The 20,265-nt window shown below is 42.8% G+C and overlaps 1 protein-coding gene across 1 annotated transcript in view; it reads left to right on the top strand.

Annotated features, from left to right (window-relative positions):
• Window positions 1-20,265, top strand: part of DNAH14 (dynein axonemal heavy chain 14) — a 135,051-nt gene that overhangs the window by 52,764 nt on the left and 62,022 nt on the right. Inside the window, 12 exon segments of the mRNA XM_060273279.1 lie at window positions 41-130; window positions 1,236-1,370; window positions 4,129-4,341; window positions 5,729-5,798; window positions 7,832-8,049; window positions 9,075-9,327; window positions 9,771-9,885; window positions 10,328-10,557; window positions 11,797-11,921; window positions 13,887-14,077; window positions 17,019-17,092; window positions 19,402-19,580. Coding sequence (XP_060129262.1) covers window positions 41-130; window positions 1,236-1,370; window positions 4,129-4,341; window positions 5,729-5,798; window positions 7,832-8,049; window positions 9,075-9,327; window positions 9,771-9,885; window positions 10,328-10,557; window positions 11,797-11,921; window positions 13,887-14,077; window positions 17,019-17,092; window positions 19,402-19,580 — 1,893 coding nt within the window.

Below are 20,265 nucleotides of genomic sequence, written 5' to 3'. Positions count from 1 at the left end.
GTAATTCTAATTAATTAATTATATAAATGTTTGATTTTAGAGTGCAATATCTGCTGCAATACAGCATTTATGTTTGCAGACATGGGAAAATCAGATAGAGAAAGTTAAACAATTTTACAACCAAATTATGGTAAGTTCTGCAAATCATTACGTTACATGTTTTAATATGATACAGTAGTACATAGTAGGTTGCACTGCACAAAGTTTTCCAAAGTGGACTTAGATTGCACCAGGAGTGGAGAAGCTGTGGTGCTACAGATGTTGCAGGACTCCAGCTCCCATCACCCTCGGCCCACAAGATCAAAGATTATGGAAGATGGGGGCTATTGTTGTTGGCCACCATCTGTCTCAAGAAACAACAGAGTACACCTCTGAGAGTGAAGTTAACCAACTGGAGAATCACAGCACCTGCTGTGGCTGCAGAGACCAGTAACTTGCAATAGCTGCCTCCCACATTGTTTTTGCTGTGCTTGCAGCACTGAAGTGGCGTCGCTGGGGCACAAAGCTGGGCAGTGTATATGGAAATCCTGGGGTGCCCAGACAACAAGACCCCCTCTCAGCCTCATTGATGTGGTCCAAAGGAATGCAGAGCAATATATTTGGCACTAGCTTGGCTGCAGGAGTTGCTGGAAGGAGATTTACAAGATGCCATCCAACTGTCTTAGGGATTCCACTCCAGATTTGTATAGGGTTTACTCCTTAGCCTTCTCTTGTTCTCAAGATGTCCTGCAAGGACAGATTTTCCCTCAGGGTTTCCTCCTGAAGTCTTTCTCATGAATGAGTATAGCCACAAGGCAGCATAGGTTTATGATCAGAGTTTTCCTTCTCCTTTATGGGCTACCTTCCCAGGTTGATGAGCCCCATCTGCCCCTCATTTCTCTCTACAGCATGTGCAGTAACTGCCTTCTTGACCATTGGGCCCACTATTGGCCTAATCCACACAATGCACTGGAGATTGTTTTCAGATGCAGGGGAAGTCCCTAATTCACCATGGGCTTAGGACCCATCGGCTACCATCATCTCTCTGGTGAATTAGGCAGGGTCTAAAAATACACATCTGGAGGGCCACAGATAATGTAGATATTTCAGCAAAGGTACTGGGGAGGAAAGCAGATTGATACTCCTAGAATGAAAAATATATACATTGAGAGCTTTTAATATTTCTCTGTCTGGTAATCTAAACATTTTAGGGAACCTTAATGTTACAGAGCTGATATTTAAAACTGTATTTTCAGGCTTCTGTTGGTGTAATGCTAGTAGGCCCTACAGGCGGTGGGAAAACTACCATCAGAACAATTTTAGAAAAAGCCATGGTAATCTTGCCATTAGCAGATACAGAAAGCCATTCAAAACTTGAGGCTATATTTCAGGTAAGGTATTTTATTTTAGTCACTTCTTTATTTTCTGAACCTGTTTCTTTAGTCTGTTATTCACGTGCTATTATGCCTAATTTATAATATGCCTTAATGTTGGATCTGAAATATTAGCAAACTAAGAGAACGATCACAAAACTAGAGTTGGGCATACATGGCCCTTGGACTGATTTAAGGGGGCACCAAAATCATGATGGGATTGGGGGGGGGGGGGTGAGACACAGTGACAGAAATAGTAATGTGTAGTCAGGTTAGCAGCCACCATGCAAACATTTTGGAAACTGGGCAGGAAGTGTGAAGTGCATGGGCGTACCCAGCACAGGGCAGGGGGAGGCAGCTGCCCCCCTCTAGAAGCAGGGCCGGTGCATCCACTACCGTTATAGCCAGGACCCCGGCGGAGTGCACAGCCATGGGCGAGAGGGTGAGAGCACGGCCGTCTTAAGCCTCCAGCCCTTGAAGGGAAAAGGGGCTGCTGTGGCGCGGGTGGGGGCAAGGCCCAGCTTAGGAGGCCATCCCCATTGCAGCGAAGGGGGCCTTCCTGCCCTGGCGAACTCCTGCCTGGCTGCCCCCTTTCCTGGCGCAGCGGCGGCTGCACTATTGCCGGCGCCTCCCCAGCTTTCCTCTCCGTGACAAAGGCGCTCGCCTTTGGCCAGGGTCTTCTCGATTGGGCCATTGCGAGGCAGCGGGAGGAGCTTGGCTCCGTCATCTGCTCGCATGCAAAACCGTGCAGGGGTCGGCAGTTGCTGAGAACAGGGCCGCAAGGAGAGAGGGGCGTCTGCGCAGTTCCAGATCTCTCTCTCTCTCGATCTCCGTCACACTCGCTTTTCTATTTCTTGCTTCTCCAGCTGCATTACAGGTTTTCCTCCTCCCAGAGCCTCCCACCTCCTTTTCTCCTCCCCTCGAGGAGACGGCGCCTCGTTTCAAGTTCTCTTTCTCCCTCTCTCCCTGGCTCGTCTGTTCCATTAAAGAAATGTTCTCCCCTCCACCCCATCTCCCCATCACCTTCTCGCCGTGAAATTTAAATGTAGTTTTGACCCCCCCCCCAAAAAAAAGAGAGAGACAGAAGAAGGGCAATGACATCATCCTGCCTCGGAACTGAAAAGGAAGAAAACGAAGACGAAGGGATCTGGTTCTTAATTTTTAACCATTATTGTTTCGTTTTGTTATAACTCTCCAAGCTGCTGCAGGGAGGAGGGATCCTGGGGAGGGAAGGAGCCCTCCCGGGGCTTCCGATTGGCGCACCATCCGCTCGCCTGTTGGGGGTGCCGATTGGTGCAGCCGCATGATCCTCCCGCCCGCCGGGGCTGCCAATTGGCGTGCCCGCCCATTGGCGCAGCCGCCCGCCTGCCGGGGGGTGCCGGCGCTTCTCTGCCACTGCCGCCAGCCATATACTGTAGTTGGCAGGACGCAGCTGGAGGGGCTTTCAGAGCACCCCCATCAGCCCGGCGCCTCTGACTGCACTTTCCCCGCCCACTTTGTGGCCCCTCCCCTTCCGTGCCTTGGCCCCTCCCCTTGCCACCCCCCTAGTTTTGATCCTGGGTATGCCCATGGTGAAGTGCACTCACATCTATCCCTGCTCTCCTTTTAGCATAGTGGAGGTGACTAAATATGAACTGAGGCTAAAAAATTAAGCACATTTCAGTTTATAAAAGATATAAGTATAATGATATGAAAGAGAGCAACGACACATTATACCTAAATTAATCTTGGAGATGGAAGAAATATAAGGATCAGTATATGCAAATATTTGTTAAATGGAAAGCAACATAAAGTGTAAAATAATATCAGTAAAGCAGTGATTGTATGCAATTATTAAAATATACCACCTTATAGAATCATAGAATTGTAGAGTTGGAAGGGGTCCCGAGGGTCATCTAATTCTAGTCCAACCTCCTGCAATGCAAGAAACTCCGCTAAAGCATCCATGACAGATGGCCATCCAACCGCTGCTTAAAAACCTCCAAGGAAGGAGAGTCCACCACCTCCCGAGGGAGACCATTCCACTGTCAAACAGTTCTTACTGTCAGAAAATTCTTCCTAATGTCTAGTCAGAATCTCCTTTCTTGTAACTTGAAGCCATTGGTTCTAGTCCTATCGCCTAGGGCAGGAGAAAGCAAGGTTCTGTTCCCAGCCCATGCTTGTGTCAGTGGAGCACGTATAAGCGTGCCCCATTCAGTCCTGTTACACGCCAGCCTGCCCCCATTCTGCCCTCTTCCAGTTCCAAAAGGACCTATATGTCGGAGATTGCACATCAATTGGGGGTGCCTAAAATGCTCACCACCTGTATTGCAAAATGAAATAAAAACATTTTACAAATTTCCTGTTGCAAACTTCCTGTTGCAAACTTCCTGTTGCAAACATCCTGTCTTTGCATAATTCACCTTAAGAGCATTCAAGGTATCAGGAATGAAAGGGAAATACATGGTCACACTTCCATATGAGAGAAATGTAATACATAATAATCAAGAAAACAAATTTATTGAGCAGTGGCCACCTCTAATTTTGCTTTGACAAGTGATTGTTAGCAAAAACTTTCAATTGGGAAAACTGCCCATTTATGCTGGTTTGCTGTTCAATAGTTATCTATATTCTGGAGGAAGTTTCTGCTCATTCCAGTTTAGTCCAACAGAAGAGTCAAATTGCAAGCCAGCTCTGTCTCCTCCTGATGGGGAGGAGTAACTCTAAAGAGTTTTTTGAATATTATCCCCAAAACAGGATATTTATGGTAAGGAAATGTTTGTTTTTCTTTCCTTAGAATTCTTCAAAGAAAGGCAAAATAGACACCTTTGTTTTAAACCCAAAGTGTGTTAGTCTTGGTGAACTTTTTGGGCAGATGAATCCTAATACAATGGAGTGGTCGGATGGCCTGTTATCATCAGCAGTTCGAGCGTTTGCCAAACTTTCAACAAAAAAACCTAAAAAGAAAGACGCAAGCACTACAAGAGCAGAAATGCAGGACTTGTACACTGTGAGTTTAGCATTTTAGTAACTAATGATGTCACTTGTTTTATTGCTTTACTTGAACTTTTGTGTCATGCATATAGATTTGTATACTTCAGGAGTCTCTACTTAGTTTATTGTTACATCTATCTGATACTTTACATCTATCTAGTACACTTCCTGTTTCTTTCCCTTTATCTTCTTTTTTATTCATCAGTAAGTAGCATATTGGCTAAAGTTATTGGCACTGCCTGCTTGGGATTAAGGAAACTCCCTGTTTCAGACAGTTGCCATTCAACTTGCAAAGGATGATAGTGATTGGCTATCTGACTACGGTAGTGCTTTAGATAAAACAAAATAATTTTTTTCCCAGCAGCACCCTAAAGACCAACTAAGTTTTTATTTTGGTATGAGCTTTCGTGTGCATGCACACTTCTTCAGATACACTGAAATAGAAGTCCCCAGACGCTATATGTAGAGAAAGGGTGGGGAGGGGGTATCACTCAGAAGGGTGGTGGAAATGGGTGATTGACTGACTGATAGCTGTTGACTGTAAACAACTGCAAATGGTCTTGCATGAAAAAGCAAGGGGTGAGATGGCTGAAGATCGCTTTATCATGTATAATGAGATAATAATCCAACGTCTCTGTTCAAACCAGGTCTCTCCATGGTTTTAAGCTTGGTGATAAGTTGCAATTCAGCAACTTCTCTTTCCAGTCTATCTCTGAAATTCTTTTGTAGTAAGACAGCTACTTTGAGCTCTTGTATAGAATGTGTTTTAGATGGCTTTAAAGGGTGATTAGACAAATACATAGAGAATAAGAGTACTTAATCATGATGACTAATATCTCCATGGTCAAAGGCACCATGCCTCTGAATATCAGTCACTTGGGAACAACAGCAGGAGAGGACTATTGCGCTCGATCTGGATGAGGGGAGCAGGCAATTTTCACCAATTTTTCCTTTCCCCTATAACCCCTATCATAATCTCCCATACTTATTGGAGGGTCTCCTGACTCTTCAAAGCAGTTTGTAGGAGAGCACAGGAAGCTGCAGAACGAAAGAGGAATTGGCAAAAATTATTTCCACCATCATCCAAGAGAACATTTGAAGACTGGAACTCCACTCAAGGAAACTCTGAAGCCAACTTTCTGTGTTTAATTGTGATTTGGTTGAGATTCTAGAGACTGAATGTATATCTCAGGTTGAAACTGCCTTTGGTAATCATGGATCCTCCCAGAAACTTGACACCCAAGGCTTTTTGTTTTTGTAATTAAAGAAGATAGTTGCGACCCCATTTCCCTAGGGAAAAAGCTTTGTATTTTTTTAAAAAATGATCAATTCTGTATTTAACTTGCCCAACTTCCTTTATGAACTGATCTGCAGTGTAATTAGTTTTATTTCTATTTTTCTAGCTGAATACAGTGAATCTCGCTGATGCATCCCTAAAAAATGAAGCACTGTGCTCAAGAGAAAATATTCACAGTCAGTATAAGTACTGTAATGATAAGTATGACAGACACTTCTTCTCTATTTCCACAGTGATGGGTCCAAATTTTGCGCATATTGATATTTAAGTAATTATTACTTCCACAGTCCTACTGAAAACTGCCCTGAGCCATGTTTGAATATTTTATTCATAATATTATTCATAAGTCTATTGATTTCAAAATATTTATTGTTGCTTTGTTACTGTATTGTATACAAGCATCTAGCATGCAGTATGAAATCTCTGGCATGTAAAACTAGATGGCCAGCAGTTTATCACTCCTTCTGCTCTGCTGTGACGGGCCAGCCCCACCAGGCCTCCTCACCCTCAGCTGTCATCTGGGGGCAGCTATTCTATCAGACTGCCTCAGTGGGGGGAGATAGGAAGCAGGGTAGGCACCTCCTGCACCTGAATTGTTTCAGCTTGCTATTATAGAAACAACTGTTTTGTATTTTTTGCTGTAAACTGCCCTGAGATCTTTGTATGAAGGGTGGTATACAAATGTAATAAATAAAAATAATAGTAGAAGGTAATAATTATAGTGTGTGTGCAATTAAGAAAGGGAACATAGAGTCACCACTAATAAAGAGGGGAGGAGAAAACTATGAAACAAGCTCCCCATGGACTGCCTGCCCCAATGAATTACTGAGAGAGAAAAATAGTGTTCCTGCAAAACAACAACCTCTCTTCGGCCCCTGGACAAGAACCACCGAAAGAAGAGACTCCCGTAGGCACAACTGAGGCCTAGCTTCCCTCACAGCTTGTTTTAATGGGGGGGGGAATCATAGTGTTGTTCTAAAGCAACACACATGAGGAAGCAAGGGGGGAGAAAACTCACACATGAAAATGCTCCCACTTGAAAGGGTACTATGTTACCCGCCATCAGCAGCAAATGACATTCACACACACACCTCACAGAGTATAACATACACTCCAACATTTCTGCAATGAAAATAGGCACGTCCTAAGGAAAAGCAAGACATTCTAGGATCAAAGCAGAAACTGGGACAGCTTCTGTAAATCCGGGACTGTCCCTGTAAAATAGGACACTTTGAGAGTCTGGTATAATAGAAGCAACAGTCTCACTTGATCTGGTTTGTGTGACGTTGCTGCCTCCAGAGAATGTGGGAGATCTAAGAAAAAATGGCCAACCGCTGTACAATGGCCACCCATCCTTCTCTTATCTCCACCCCCTCCAGGGACCAAAATAAAAAAGGGGGAAAGCACGGGAACAATTGCTTTCCTTGAATTCCCCCACACGTCCTCATCCTGAAGAAAAGGACAGGGCACACAGAAAACGTTGACACCTGGGGGGCATGCCCCATTTTAAGAGAAAGAGATGTACTAGGAAACTAACAAATAAAAACCAGCAACACCTATCCCGACCTATCCCGACTGAGGCAGGGGAGATCTGGAGGGGGGAAGAAGAAGAGGAGGAGGAGGAGTAGTTTGGATTTGATATCCCGCTTTATCACTGCCCGAAGGAGTCTCAAAGCAGCTAACATTCTCCTGTCCCTTCCTCCCCCCCACACACAACAAACACTCTGTGAGGTGAGTGGGGCTGAGACACTTCAAAGAAGTGTTACTAGCCCAAGGTCACCCAGCAGCTGCATGTGGAGGAGCGCGGACACCACGAGTCCACCGCTCTTAACCACTACACCACCTACCCTGGGTAGAATGACCCTTCTCTGGAGATGGAGGCAATGCTTCAAGACGCTGCCTGTCACATCCAGAGGAAGGACATCATCCAATATACAAAATGTCCTCCAAGGCAAGGCAATCAGGTTAATAAGCACTTGGGTGAAATAAAGATAAAGTAATACAGTGTATGATAAAATAATAAAAACTGGTATATAAGTTTTTTTTCCTCCAGTTTGATATTCAGCACAAAGAAAAATTGACAGGAGGTTTAAGATATATTTTCCTAAAATAATGTGATATTTCCAAAAAAAAATCTTTATTTTTTAATTCTTGTTGTTTATATATGTTACTAGCAAATTCTAAGTTCTTGTTCATTATTCTTTTGTAGGTGACAGTATTACTGACTGGCAATGGATTATCTTGGATGGGCCAGTAGACCCAGTTTGGATAGAAAATTTAAATTCTGTGCTAGATGACTCCAGAGTGTTATGCCTTCCTAATAGTGAAAGAATCTACTTATCACCAGGAATCAGAATGATATTTGAAGTGGACAGCCTCTCTCAGGCCAGCCCTGCTACTGTTAGTAGATGTGCTATGGTTTACGTGGTAGGTTTCTTAAATAACATTCTTACTCATATATTTCATACTTTCTTTTAACATTCTCAGCAAAGATGGAAAGTGAAATGAGTAAATTTGTCCTGAAGGCAATTAGCAGAGACAGGAGGGGTAGTCGCTACTCACGGCACCATTTGCAGACTGGAAATACACCAATTATTCTAGGCTATCATCATTTAGTGTATTAAGAAATTCTACCTCATGACTGTAACACATATGTAGCCAATCTATGGGTGGGTAGTTGAATTCCCCTATTATTACAACATACAACATGTAAACATAATGATTTCATTCTTCATCTCAATATTTCCCTGAGCACAATAGACCTGTTCTTTCCTTTAATGCCCTGGTTAAATAATTGCCTTGATCTCTCTCAAGATCATAGATTCCCCACTTGGAATCCCCATTGGGTATAATATACTTCTTTTAAGCCTATGGGGGGCACCCAGGGAGAGGAAGTTTAATTGTGCAGACAAAAATTATTGGGCTAATGGAACTACTTTGTTGGATGCAGCCCTGAATAGCTGGAGCAATGTATGTTCTGTATTAAACATTTTATATTTTGTTCATTTAGTATTTTCTTGTTCTTTTCTCTCTTTTTGCCTGTTTTTTCAATATTTTATTGAAAACTTTTGAATTATAAAGAAATAAAGTGATATAAAGAGAAAGAAGAAAAATAAAAGGCACAAAAATGTTAGTGTTTTCTTCTTGTACAAGTTGGAGAACTTAAAGAGTAAGCATTTTAAAAACTACCATCCATTGCCAATTCCAACAAAAGATATCATCCTTAATGGAAGCCGTTTCAAACATTACAACTTTCTACATGGACATCTGTTCCCATGTAGAAAATATATACTGTATAGCACATTTTTTCCACCACATAGCACAGATAGCTGATCAGTAGGAAAACATATGTGCATGTTTCATATGTCACAAGCATATAAAGAATGTAAATTTTGGTATGTAGAAGCAATGTAGAAGCAATTCTGAAAATCTGTTCGTTTGTTTTATTGTAGGATCCAGTTGATCTGGGATGGGAACCATATGTCAGTACATGGTTAGAAGGCTTTTCTGAACTATTGGCACAAAATGATATTGAGTACTTATCAAGTTTATTTCACTCAAGTGTAAAAAAAGGGATGGATTTTCTGAATGAACATAAGAAAATGCAACCATTCCCTATACATCAGATGGGGATTGTAATGAATATCTGCAGAATTCTTGATTCATTTCTTCAAATAATAGTGCAAAAGGATACATTACAACAACGTAAGTGAATGCATTACAAGTCTAATTTTTAGTAATTTGATAAATATGTAAGAAGTATAATAGAAAGTGTTCTGTGAGTCTTTCTGTAATTCTTGCTTTTCAGCAGGTGGTCTGTGGGACCACTGATATCTCTTTGCCCTTAATATCAAAGGCATTTGGAGAAACCTCATTCCTCCAACACAGAATATTGAGGCATTGATGGGTCAAATAATTTTAGAGACAAGTGTAAGTTGCACACCACAGAAAACAATTAGTACTTGGCAAATAATTGTAGCTCAGCAATGTTTTAGGGTGAACTGGTTTAGGCTCCAAGTAGAAAATACTCTTGTAATTAAAGTGGAAAATCAATTGTATAGGAAATTATTATTTTTTTGAAGCTATAGTTTTATATTGGACTGCTTTCTGAATGGGCCAAATGCAAAATGTGATTTGTTATATTAAAGCCGAAAGAAGAATGCAAAGCTCAATTACTTTGTCACCAACAATGATGAAAGCAGCTCGTAGGATATCAGATGAAGCAGTAAGCAGTGGAATAGTCCCATCTGTGTTGAAGAAAAGGTGAGTGAGCCTTGTGTGCACTTGCTAGATTATCAAAATGCAATGAAATCCTTGTTTTTAAAACTATTTCCTCAAAATACAAATAGGAAACTCTGGATCTAACTACTGAATATATTTTTATGCATGATGCATCATAACTGTTTAGTGTGGCAGGACCTACACTTTGGAATGCCTTGCCTATTGCTATCAAGCAGGCGCCTTCACTGTATTCTTTTTGGTGACTGCTAAAACCATTGTTGTTTAGACAATGTTTATAAAGTTGATGTTGTTTATAAAGTTAATTTGTTTTTGTCTATTGTTGTTTTAACTATACTACTTTTGTATCCTGGACTTCCTCAAAGGAGCACAGAGCATTGCTAGTTACTAAATCAAATATTGTGGTTGTTGTTGTTGTTGTTGTTGTTGTTATTATTATTATTATTATTTTCCCCATTACTTTCAGGCCAGACCAAATATGGTTTTGGGAGAAGCAACCTAATAATATGGTGATAATGTTGGGGAAGCTTTATATTTTTGCATTTACCTGGGCTGTTGGAGGAATTTTAAAACGAGAAGAAGAACATGAGGGTGAGACTCTAATTGGTATATACACCAGCCACGATGATCTTGTGACTGTAACCCAAGACTTCAATTACCTTGTTCGTGAGATATTTGAAAGACAACCACCAGCTAGTAAGCTTTTCTGTTTTTACAATATACTAATCAGATAGAATTCTGTTTTTACAATATACTAATTGTATATTAGTAAAGGTCGGCAGTTCGAATTCCCGTGACGGGGTAAGCTCCCGTTGCTCGGTCCCAGCTCCTGTCAACCTAGCAGTTCGAAAGCACGTCAAAGTGCAAGTAGATAAATAGGTACCACTACAGCGGGAAGGTAAACAGCATTTCCGTGTGCTGCTCTGGTTTGCCAGAAGAGGCTTTGTCATGCTGGCCACATGACCTAGAAGCTGTACGCCGGCTCCCTCGGCCAATAACGCAAGATGAGCGCCGCAAACCCAGAGTCGGTCATGACTGGACCTAATGGTCAGGGGTCCCTTTACCTTTTACCTTTAATCAGATAGAATACATTCTAAATTTATTCAATTCAGCTTTAAAGACTAATGGAATAGAGGAATTGGAAATGGCCCAAGACCACTGTGGTGAAGCTGCAATTATAACCCCGCTTACATTTAAGTACATGGTTAGGATTACAGCCTAAGATTCACACTTGAACAACTATCATCATCACCTGCTAATGCATCTTTACAGTTACTGTGCATTACTGCTCCTTGATTCAGTATAAATGGATCATCTATACACTGTGCTAAAGGTGTCTTTGCCATCATAGCAGAGAACACTGTCTGATATGTGGAGGTGGGCTATCAGTAATGCAGTTAACATCTCTACCTGGACAGTGCTGGAATACTTCTAGCATGAATGTCATGTGGTTGAACACTTGAAACAGCTTTGTCCCAAGTCACACTATTGTTCCATTTAGCTCAATATTGTCAACACTGAGTGTAAACAGCTTCTTCCCTTGCCTGTCTACTGGAGAACCTTTGGCAGGCACCCAGGGCTTCTCTGGGAGGAAGGGTGAGGTAGAAATGTTAAAAATTTAGTAAAAAAAAGAAAGAACAATAATCAATAAATTTCATAAAGAAATAAATTAGCTGGAGATGTTGGGAACTGCTCCTGGGAACATCTACATGCAAACTTTGTGCTCTGCATATTAACTAGTTTAAACATGACTGAATAACTCTGTTTGAAACCTGAATGCATCTTACCAGTTAAAGCTCATAGAAATGTTTACCCAACTAACATTTCATTTTGTGGCAATTATATGACACAACTATATCAGCTATATGTTTCATAGCAGATACAACACTTTAATTTGTTTGTTTGTAACATATTGCTCTCTTTCCTGGCTTCCAGATATTCAGTTTCCAACTGACAACAAAACTGTTTTTGATTATTTTGTGGATTTACGAACAGGAGAATTTGAACCATGGGCAAATTTAGTTCCTACCACACAGTTTCTTATTCAGAAGGGTAAGAATGTTGTTGTTGTTGTTGTTGTTGTTGTTGTTGTTGTTGTTGTTGTTGTTGTTGTATTTTAGTATAATGTTCCCGAAAGAATCGTTTTGTTTAGTGAAATTTAAGACTCAGAAATACACTAACATTTTGAAGTATTTTTTCATTGTAAGACACATTGTACATACAGGGAAGCAGGATATAGATGTTTAAATCAAATAAACACCTGAGTATATTATCCATAGAATATTTATTGAATAATTAGGTTACCTCAATACATTTTTCTAATGGTAAAATGATCTCCATGAATCAAGAGTTTACACCTGCTATAAAGTTCTTAGTGGTCCTATTCATAGGTGCCAACTTGAACAAAATATTGGGGGGACCCGTCTGCCCACCCTTACCTCTCCCTCTCCCCACAAGTTTGTAGAGCACACCTTATTCCGACATGCACAACTGGGTGCAGGCCTCCCTGCTCACCTCTCGCCACCCTCCACCTGTGCACAAGAAGTTTCTGCCCGCTGCTGAGGTAGTTGCCTGAGGGAGGGAGATGCCAACTTGCAGAAAATATTGCGGAGGGGGCCTAAATATTTTGGGGGGGTGGAAGGAACCAGGGTTCCATTGAGTTGGCACATATGGTCTTGTTACAAAATGTTCCATATACTTTTGCCCAAGCGTAACACTACATATATGAACAGACGGCCCCAAGTGGATGTGCTGTGTGCTCTGCAGCCTGGATCTACCTTTTGATCACTGCTGAATTAGACAATCATATTAATATTTCTTAAATTTAAGTTAACAAGACAGTATTTCAAATAATTGAAATAAATGTTTTTGTTTTATTTTAAAATTAGAAACTGCAGGTAGGTCAAATCCTGATAAAGCAGAAAAAGATGAAGAAAAGAAATGTGAGCTTTCTACATTTATTCCCAACATTGATACAATTCGGCACCATTTCCTAATGAGCCTTCTTTTACTTAATAAACATCCAGTATTAATAATAGGTAAGATTCTCAAGTACTGTAAAACAGAAGAGGTATTGTTGAATGCCACCCCAATCTCTAAGCAGTGGACGATTCTAGTGCTCCCAGGGTTCATGTTTTCTTTTGGAAATGAGGCATAACACATTTCCCAAATGTGTTAAAGTAGACCAATGACAATTTGAGACAGCCCCACACTTGTCATGGAGGCCATGAAGTCCTGACCTGGTTTGAATTGTTATATATTTTCAGATAATCATGAAATGCTAACATACTTATAGAATATTAATATTTAACATATTTTCTGAAACATTTTTTTAAAAAATTCACAGGTCCTCACATGTTCATAATGGGTGTTAGATTACTGCAGTTTCAGTTACCAATTACCGGTGGCAGATTTTGGGCTCTCAAATTTCAATGGTGTCTTGTGCAACACTTAAATTTTGTGTCATCACCCCCCCCCCCGCCTCTCACATATTGTTCTCCAGCATTGTTGTGGCACCCCCTGCGGCGCAGCACCCAGTGCTGCTGAACTGGTTGTGCTACTCCAAAACCTTTTCTGCAGTTAATTTCTGGGCTAATCAAGTCTTTTAATTTTAAACCTTAAACTGGCATGGATTTCCATATCTCTTTGAGTGAGTCTGCTTCTCCATACCCTTCACGTACTGAGGCTCTTGGTGTATTCCACCCTGCCTTCCTCCAAAAGCTTAGGGCAGTGTAGGATTCTTCCCCCCCGCACTCAATTTTAAGTGACTTTTGTGGCTGAGTAGAGTTTTCAACCTGGGTCTCCCTGCTTACAGTCTTGATGTTGTTAACTATTATACTACACTGAGTCATTCCTCAGGTGGCAATAGGATTTTCCCAGTAGCATCACCTTTTTGTTTTTTTGCAGGCAGTTCCCGAATGCTAATTATTGTGACTGATCGGTATCCTCTTCTGTTTCTGTGATTTGTTGCTGATTATTTAAATGTTTAATAGTGATTTTTATCTTTTTGTTTCTGTTGCCTTGAGCACGTCCATGGAAAAAGCTATGGACAAATAAATAAAACAACCTATTTATTATATTTAGGAGACCCTAGTAGTGGAAAGACAACAATGATTGAGAGCATGCTTCAAAAACTTCAGAGACAAGGTGGATTAAGGATAAGAATGGGAACTATTTTAGGAGATGTCTTTTATTACAGAGAAACAACAAAAACCAGGTAACACCTGAAGTTTAAAATGGCTATCTCATAGAGTGATCAGGTGTCCTCGTTTGGCCAGGACAAGGCTCTTTTGAACTGTCAGTATCCTTACTTTCCCTCTAAAATACTGATATTCTGAACGCAATGTGCTGCATAGACTTTATGTATATTTTAAAGTTCTATTAAGCTGCTGGAGCCCCAAGAGCAGGCTGGCTGGCTTTGTTACTGGTAGTAGCAGCAGCAACTTAGCATATTATCAGGGCCAGGGAAGAAGGAGGAAGAATGAAAGAGGTGGAGTGGGCCACCAGCTTTCAGCATGCGGGCACAGCTATTTTCTTTTTCTTTAGATTTTATTCTAGAGGGATAGATTGGTGGTAGGCACATAAACACCTGCTCCACACATGACCTTTCATGTGAGAAACTTGCTCAAACTTTTATTTTATCCATAACCACTTATTTCTCAAATACACAGAGCAATAAATCAGGATTTTAAAGGTGCTACAGAGAGCCTCAGTAAAGGAGTGAGTGAGTTTAATGCTGGGGTTGTCTCTCTCCTGTGCTCTGATAGCATACATTTTTAATCTGGGGAGAAGGAAAGGGTGCATACTTTTAGTGCCTCTAGGATCAGATGGGGCAAGATTAAAAAAGTGGAGTGGGATTTTTTGTGTAGTAGGGGAATGAACTGTGTTCTGGTTATCCCATTTACTCTGGAAACTTCCCCTCCCTTTCTAATTGTAAGGTTGTGGGGCCAGCCAGACTTATGCAGTTGTGCCATCTGTGGTGAGAGAATTACATACCCCACAGCATGAAGACACTTTCTTTTATTACTACCTCACTTTAGGATTTCACTTACCTTTCCTCCCCTCTGCAGCTCCTGTGCCTCTCCCCACCACCATAAAAATCTGCTCTGGAGCAGATTTGAGAGCAAAGGGAGGAAAACAGGGAGGAAAACAGGAAGGCAAAGTTCCATCTCCTCAATTTGTGTGGTACCCGTGTTTCCCCTTTTTTAAGACACCATCTTATAACTTTTTTTACACACGGTGTCTTATTTTCAGGGGATGTCTTGTACCTTAAGGCCTCCTCGGAGGGGCCAGGCCACTGGCTCAGGGTGCTGCTGGGCGCTCTGCGCGGCACTGCTGGGCGCTCTATGTGGCGCTGCAGCAGCAGCCGGTTCCAGGCACCAAGGCGGCAGGCTGCTGGCTCGGCGCTCCGCCTCGGGCAGCTCACCCCCCAAAAGAAGAGGCCAGGCGCTGCAGGGCGCTCCGGGTGCTCGGCGCTTCGGAGCGCTCCGCTCTGCAGCCGCCGGCCTTGGGCAGCCAAACAAAAAGAGAAGAGGCCAGGCGCTCCGCTCTGCAGCCGCCAGTTCCGGCGGCGGGGGGCAGGCCTCGGGCAGCTCTCCCCCCAAAAGAAGAGGCCAGGCGCTGCAGGGCGCTCCGAGCGCTCGGCGCTTCAGAGCGCTCCGCTCTGCAGCCGCCGGCCTCGGGCAGCCAAACAAAAAGAGAAGAGGCCAGGCACTGCCGGGCGCTCAGAGTGCTCGGCGCTTCGGAGCGCTCCGCTCTGCAGCCGCCGGTTCTGGCGGTGGGGCGGCAGGCCTCGGGCAGCTCCCTCCCCCAAAAGAAGAGGCCAGGCGCTGCAGGGCGCTCCGAGCGCTTGGCGCTTCGGAGCGCTCCGCTCTGCAGCCGCCGGTTCCGGCGGCGGGGGGCAGGCCTCGGGCAGCTCTCCCCCCAAAAGAAGAGGCCAGGCGCTGCAGGGCGCTCCGAGTGCTCGGCGCTTCGGAGCGCTCCGCTCTGCAGCCGCCGGTTCCGGCAGCGGGGGGCAGGCCCCGGGCAGCTCTCCCCCCAAAAGAAGAGGCCAGGCGCTGCAGGGCGCTCAGAGCGCTCGGCGCTTTGGAGCGCTCTGCTCTGCAGCCGCTGGTTCCGGCGGCGGGGGGCAGGCCTCGGGCAGCTCCCTCCCCCAAAAGAAGAGGCCAGGCGCTGCAGGGCGCTCCGAGCGCTCGGCGCTTCGGAGCGCTCCGTTCTGCAGCCGCCGGTTCCGGCGGCGGGGTGGCAGGCCTCGGGCAGCTCCCCCCCCCGCAAAAGAAGAAGCCAGGCGCTGCAGGGCGCTCCGAGCGCTCGCTGCTTCGGAGTGCTCCGCTCTGCAGCCGCCAGTGGCGGGGGGGGCAGGCCTCAGGCAGCCCCCCAAAAAAAGAAAAGAAAAGAAGAGGCCAGGCGCTGCAGGGCGCTCCATGCGTTCGCTGCAGCAACAGCAGCCGGTTCCAGGCCGCTCTGGCTGGCTGGGGCGCTCGGCGGTCTCACATGGAGGTATGTCTTATTTTCGGGGGGTGTCTTATATTTCACTAATGCTAAAAAATGCTGCCATGGCTTACTTTCTGACTACGTCTTAAAAAAGGGGAAACACGGTATATCTTTCCCATTAGAAATAATCTGTTAAGTTTTGTTTTGTAATACTGCGCCAGTACTGATTAGAATTTACACCTTGCATTTTTCATTTATGTGTGTTTTTACCTAGCTTGATGAAAAATATCAGATCTGGAATATCTCGTTCTTCTGGGAGAACACATGCTTCAGCTAGAGAGATATGTATGATAACATTGATTGTTATATAAATTAAGAAAAATATTCAGGTTCAGATTTTTTGTTGGTTTTAAAGATATCATGCTGCACCTTCAATAATGTTTGGCGCAAATGGCACAATTTAATAAGGCAATGAAATTGATTGTGGCGCAGAAGTAAAATAGGCTGTATTGATGACATTCCCTTAAGTGATTGGTTGCCATACTACTCCTAAAATAGGGACAGATTTAAGGCTCGTTCACACTTCTACCTGCTCTGTGCTTTCTAGGCACGGGTCTGAGCAGTTTTGCCTTTTCGCTGCCACTTCCCCCCAGAAAAATCACACTTTAGCAATAAATTGGAACAAATGACAATCTGCTGAAAACCCAATTGCCATTTGTTTCAAGGGGTGGAGCAAATAGAGATATGGATAAGCCCTTTGGCGGTGATGGAGTTCCTGCCCCTCGTCCTTATCCTCCTGGTTGGCGGCTGTGACATGGAGAGTGTGTGTAGCTTCTGTATTCCCCCACTCCTGGTCCACGGTGTGGCAAATGGATTGTGTGGTTTGGCGTGAGGCTTTTGCCTGCCTTTTCTTCTAGTCCACAGAGTGGCAAATGGAGACCTTTGGAGCTGAATTTCTCTAATCCTCCTCCCGGTCCACGGTGTGGCAAATGGAGTTGAGTGTTTATTTGGTGAAAATCAAAGGCTATCTGCATGTGTGTGTGTTTGTGTGCGTGCCTCTTTGCTGTCTTAATGGCCACTGTGGAGGACACTTGTGGCTTAAGCGGCCCCCCTCCAAAAAAAGCAAAGCAAAAACTAAAGCACTTGGTGTCCTCTAAAGTCAGGGGGATGCCCAGTCCTTCAAAAAAGAAAGAAAGAAAGAAAGAAAGCAAAAAGCATATTTCTTCCATAATTTTACCTTATTCCCAGACTTGCAATACAGAGCAGGCCTCAGCTCCTTAAAGTGCTTCCTTCCACTCAGTCGAATGCTAAGATTATACTGTTACCTGCTGGTGAGGCATAGGTTGGCGCTTTATCTGATTATGAGCCAGAATTTATAGGTTTTACTGAGGAACAGGGACAAGAGTATCATGATCCTTCTCCAGCACTCAAGGTGCTCTACCCCCCCCCCATTACCTCAAACCTTTCCAGCCTCATTGATTGAGCAGTTGAAGTAAGCCCTTATTGTTTCATTGTCCTCTGAACTGCATTTAACTTACCTCCAAAGAAGCAGTCTGGGTCAAAGGAAGCAACCCATTCTGCCACTCAGGGGAGACAGTTGGAGTTAGATCTTAGGGACTCTTCCTCTAACCCCTTTAACTCTATGGGAGAAGAGTTAAAATGCAAAACTGACACTCCCATCCCATTGAGAGCCCAGCATTATTTGGATCAGAACCCTAAGAATAATCTTAGCTCTAATTCCTTTTAATTTCTCATCCAATAATTGCTGTAAGGTGCCAACAGTCAATGGAGTGTGTTTTGCCATATTGAATGTTCTTGGTCTTATTAACAATTCAATCTGTACCTTAATATATTCAATCCCCATCTCCACTTTAAGATCTTCACAGCATAATCTCTTATCAAAGCACATTCCTTCCCCACGAAGTCAGTACGAACTACCAAAATTACTTCCAGTTCCAGTGCAACATTTCCATCAGGAAATCAGAGAATTAAAAATAAAGCATACAGAAAATGGCCCTTGACCATTTTAAACTTTCTTGGTTCAAAGAATTAGAGCGTACTTTTAGTTCAGCCTTTTATGATCGGCTATCCAGGAGTCAGAAAGTAGCTCACTCATCAGATGTAAATTTTCACAGGCAGGCAGAGAAACCTCTCAAATTTGTGAATTATATCTGTCTCAGGTATAGTTGAATATAGTTAGAGAAAGCTTTGCAGACCCCATTTGCCCATTAGAACTCTTACGTGGCTTTTGGACACAATATTGGTTTCTCTGCTTTTAAGTCACTCACCTTTGCCAGTGTTCTCAGGTGCTTCTTAGTCTCCCAATGTAGGCAACAGCTTTTGCAGAGCATCAGAGGTTAAATACCCTGTTCACTCTTATCATATCCAAGTTCACTCAATTCAATAGCCAAGATTTATGGCTTGGCTATCATCAATCACCACATAAATCATCTGTGTTGGCAAGCTGCTGACGGAAGACGATCAGTCCACCATTTTCCTCTCTCAGAAGTCCAGAGAAGTAAAACTTTCAGATGATAACTGTTTCAGTGAACATATTGATTTGGAAAGTGCTGATTAGGCAGGTTCAAATTAAAATATGAGCTGAACAAATCCTTCCCACATCCCTAGCTGTAAAGGTCTTTAAAGAACAAAAGTAGCACTTATAGTTTGGCTTAAGAATTAATTGGGGAAAGGTTTGCAGGGGCAGATATTATGGTAAAAGGGCTTGCCATTCAACAAGGTAGTTTGAGGATTTCTCTTATTCTTAAAATAAAGCTAAGATGTGTAGAAATATGTATTAAAACATTCTGTATATATTGTGCTCACTTTCAGCTCCAATGTAAAACATTCAGATTAATGGTTGCTAGATCCTCGTCAATTATTTTATTGTTGAAGTCATCCAGTCTTGTTGCTTTATAGATAAAAATGTTAAAACCCTCAATTAAGAATTAAGTTGAAAATATCCTTATAGTCAGAAAATTAACAAGTAATGTATTTTACCTGTTAATGCTTTTCATTGGCAAATAGAATAAAAATAGCATATTGCGATAGGTTAGAAAGGTGCTGTTTATTAATCCCGTAGAGTTCTAACTGTTAATTTTGTATTAGTGTCAACCCTGAGCTCGCCAAGAGAAGAGCCTGATCTGGAAGAAACATGTACGAGTGGTGCTATTATTTCTACGCTGCAGTTGAGTGCTCATACCAGTGCTGCCCAAACAAAGGCTTTGATTCTTCAGAAATTAATACTAAAAAGTAAAGATACCCTGGGTGCTCCACAATTTAAACAGGTAAGAAATGGGTGAAGGTCTTTTGGGGAAGTGTATTAAAATATACTAAGAATAATTCATTATATTATATGTTATATGACAAGTAGGGCTGGGCGATATATTGTCCAAAACCAGTTTGAAGTCCATATTGTGATATCAGTTTCATGATTTTTAACCTGGCAATATATTGTGAATCGTGTGTGTGCGCGCACGCACGCGCGTACACGCTATGCAAAAATCATGATGCGAGAAAAACCATAAAGCCAGCCAATGCCTCTACATAGTTCCATCCTTATTTCAGACATTGTGAAATATCGGTATATCACAATGTTTAGCTGGTGATATATCGTGATGTTGAAAACCAAGTATCACTCGGGCCTAATGACAAGTAGAAATTCACAACAAAAAAAGCTGTACATCCGCTCTCCCTAACAGGCATAGAACAGGAATATTGTACCACTCTTTGAAGTGTGAGAGCCTTTATTTTGAGGTTACGTGTATTTTCCTCTGTTTTTCTTTCTCATGTTGTTTCCCCCTCTTCTTGTTCTATCACGTACATATTTGGGATTGTCTGGGTGGTTGTTTCAAAAAGAAAAGGAAACCTTTTTAATTTATCAAATTCCCCAAACCATCCTCTTACTAAAGACTTGGTTTTCAGGCTAGCTCCCAGCACCAAAGCTGAGTACTTGCATTGCACAAGGGCAGA

Source organism: Zootoca vivipara, chromosome 3, assembly GCF_963506605.1.
Source record: "Zootoca vivipara chromosome 3, rZooViv1.1, whole genome shotgun sequence".
Classification (NCBI taxonomy): Eukaryota; Metazoa; Chordata; class Lepidosauria; order Squamata; family Lacertidae; genus Zootoca; species Zootoca vivipara.
Note: the sequence above shows the minus strand (reverse complement) of the source record. Positions and strands in the feature narration are given on the sequence as shown.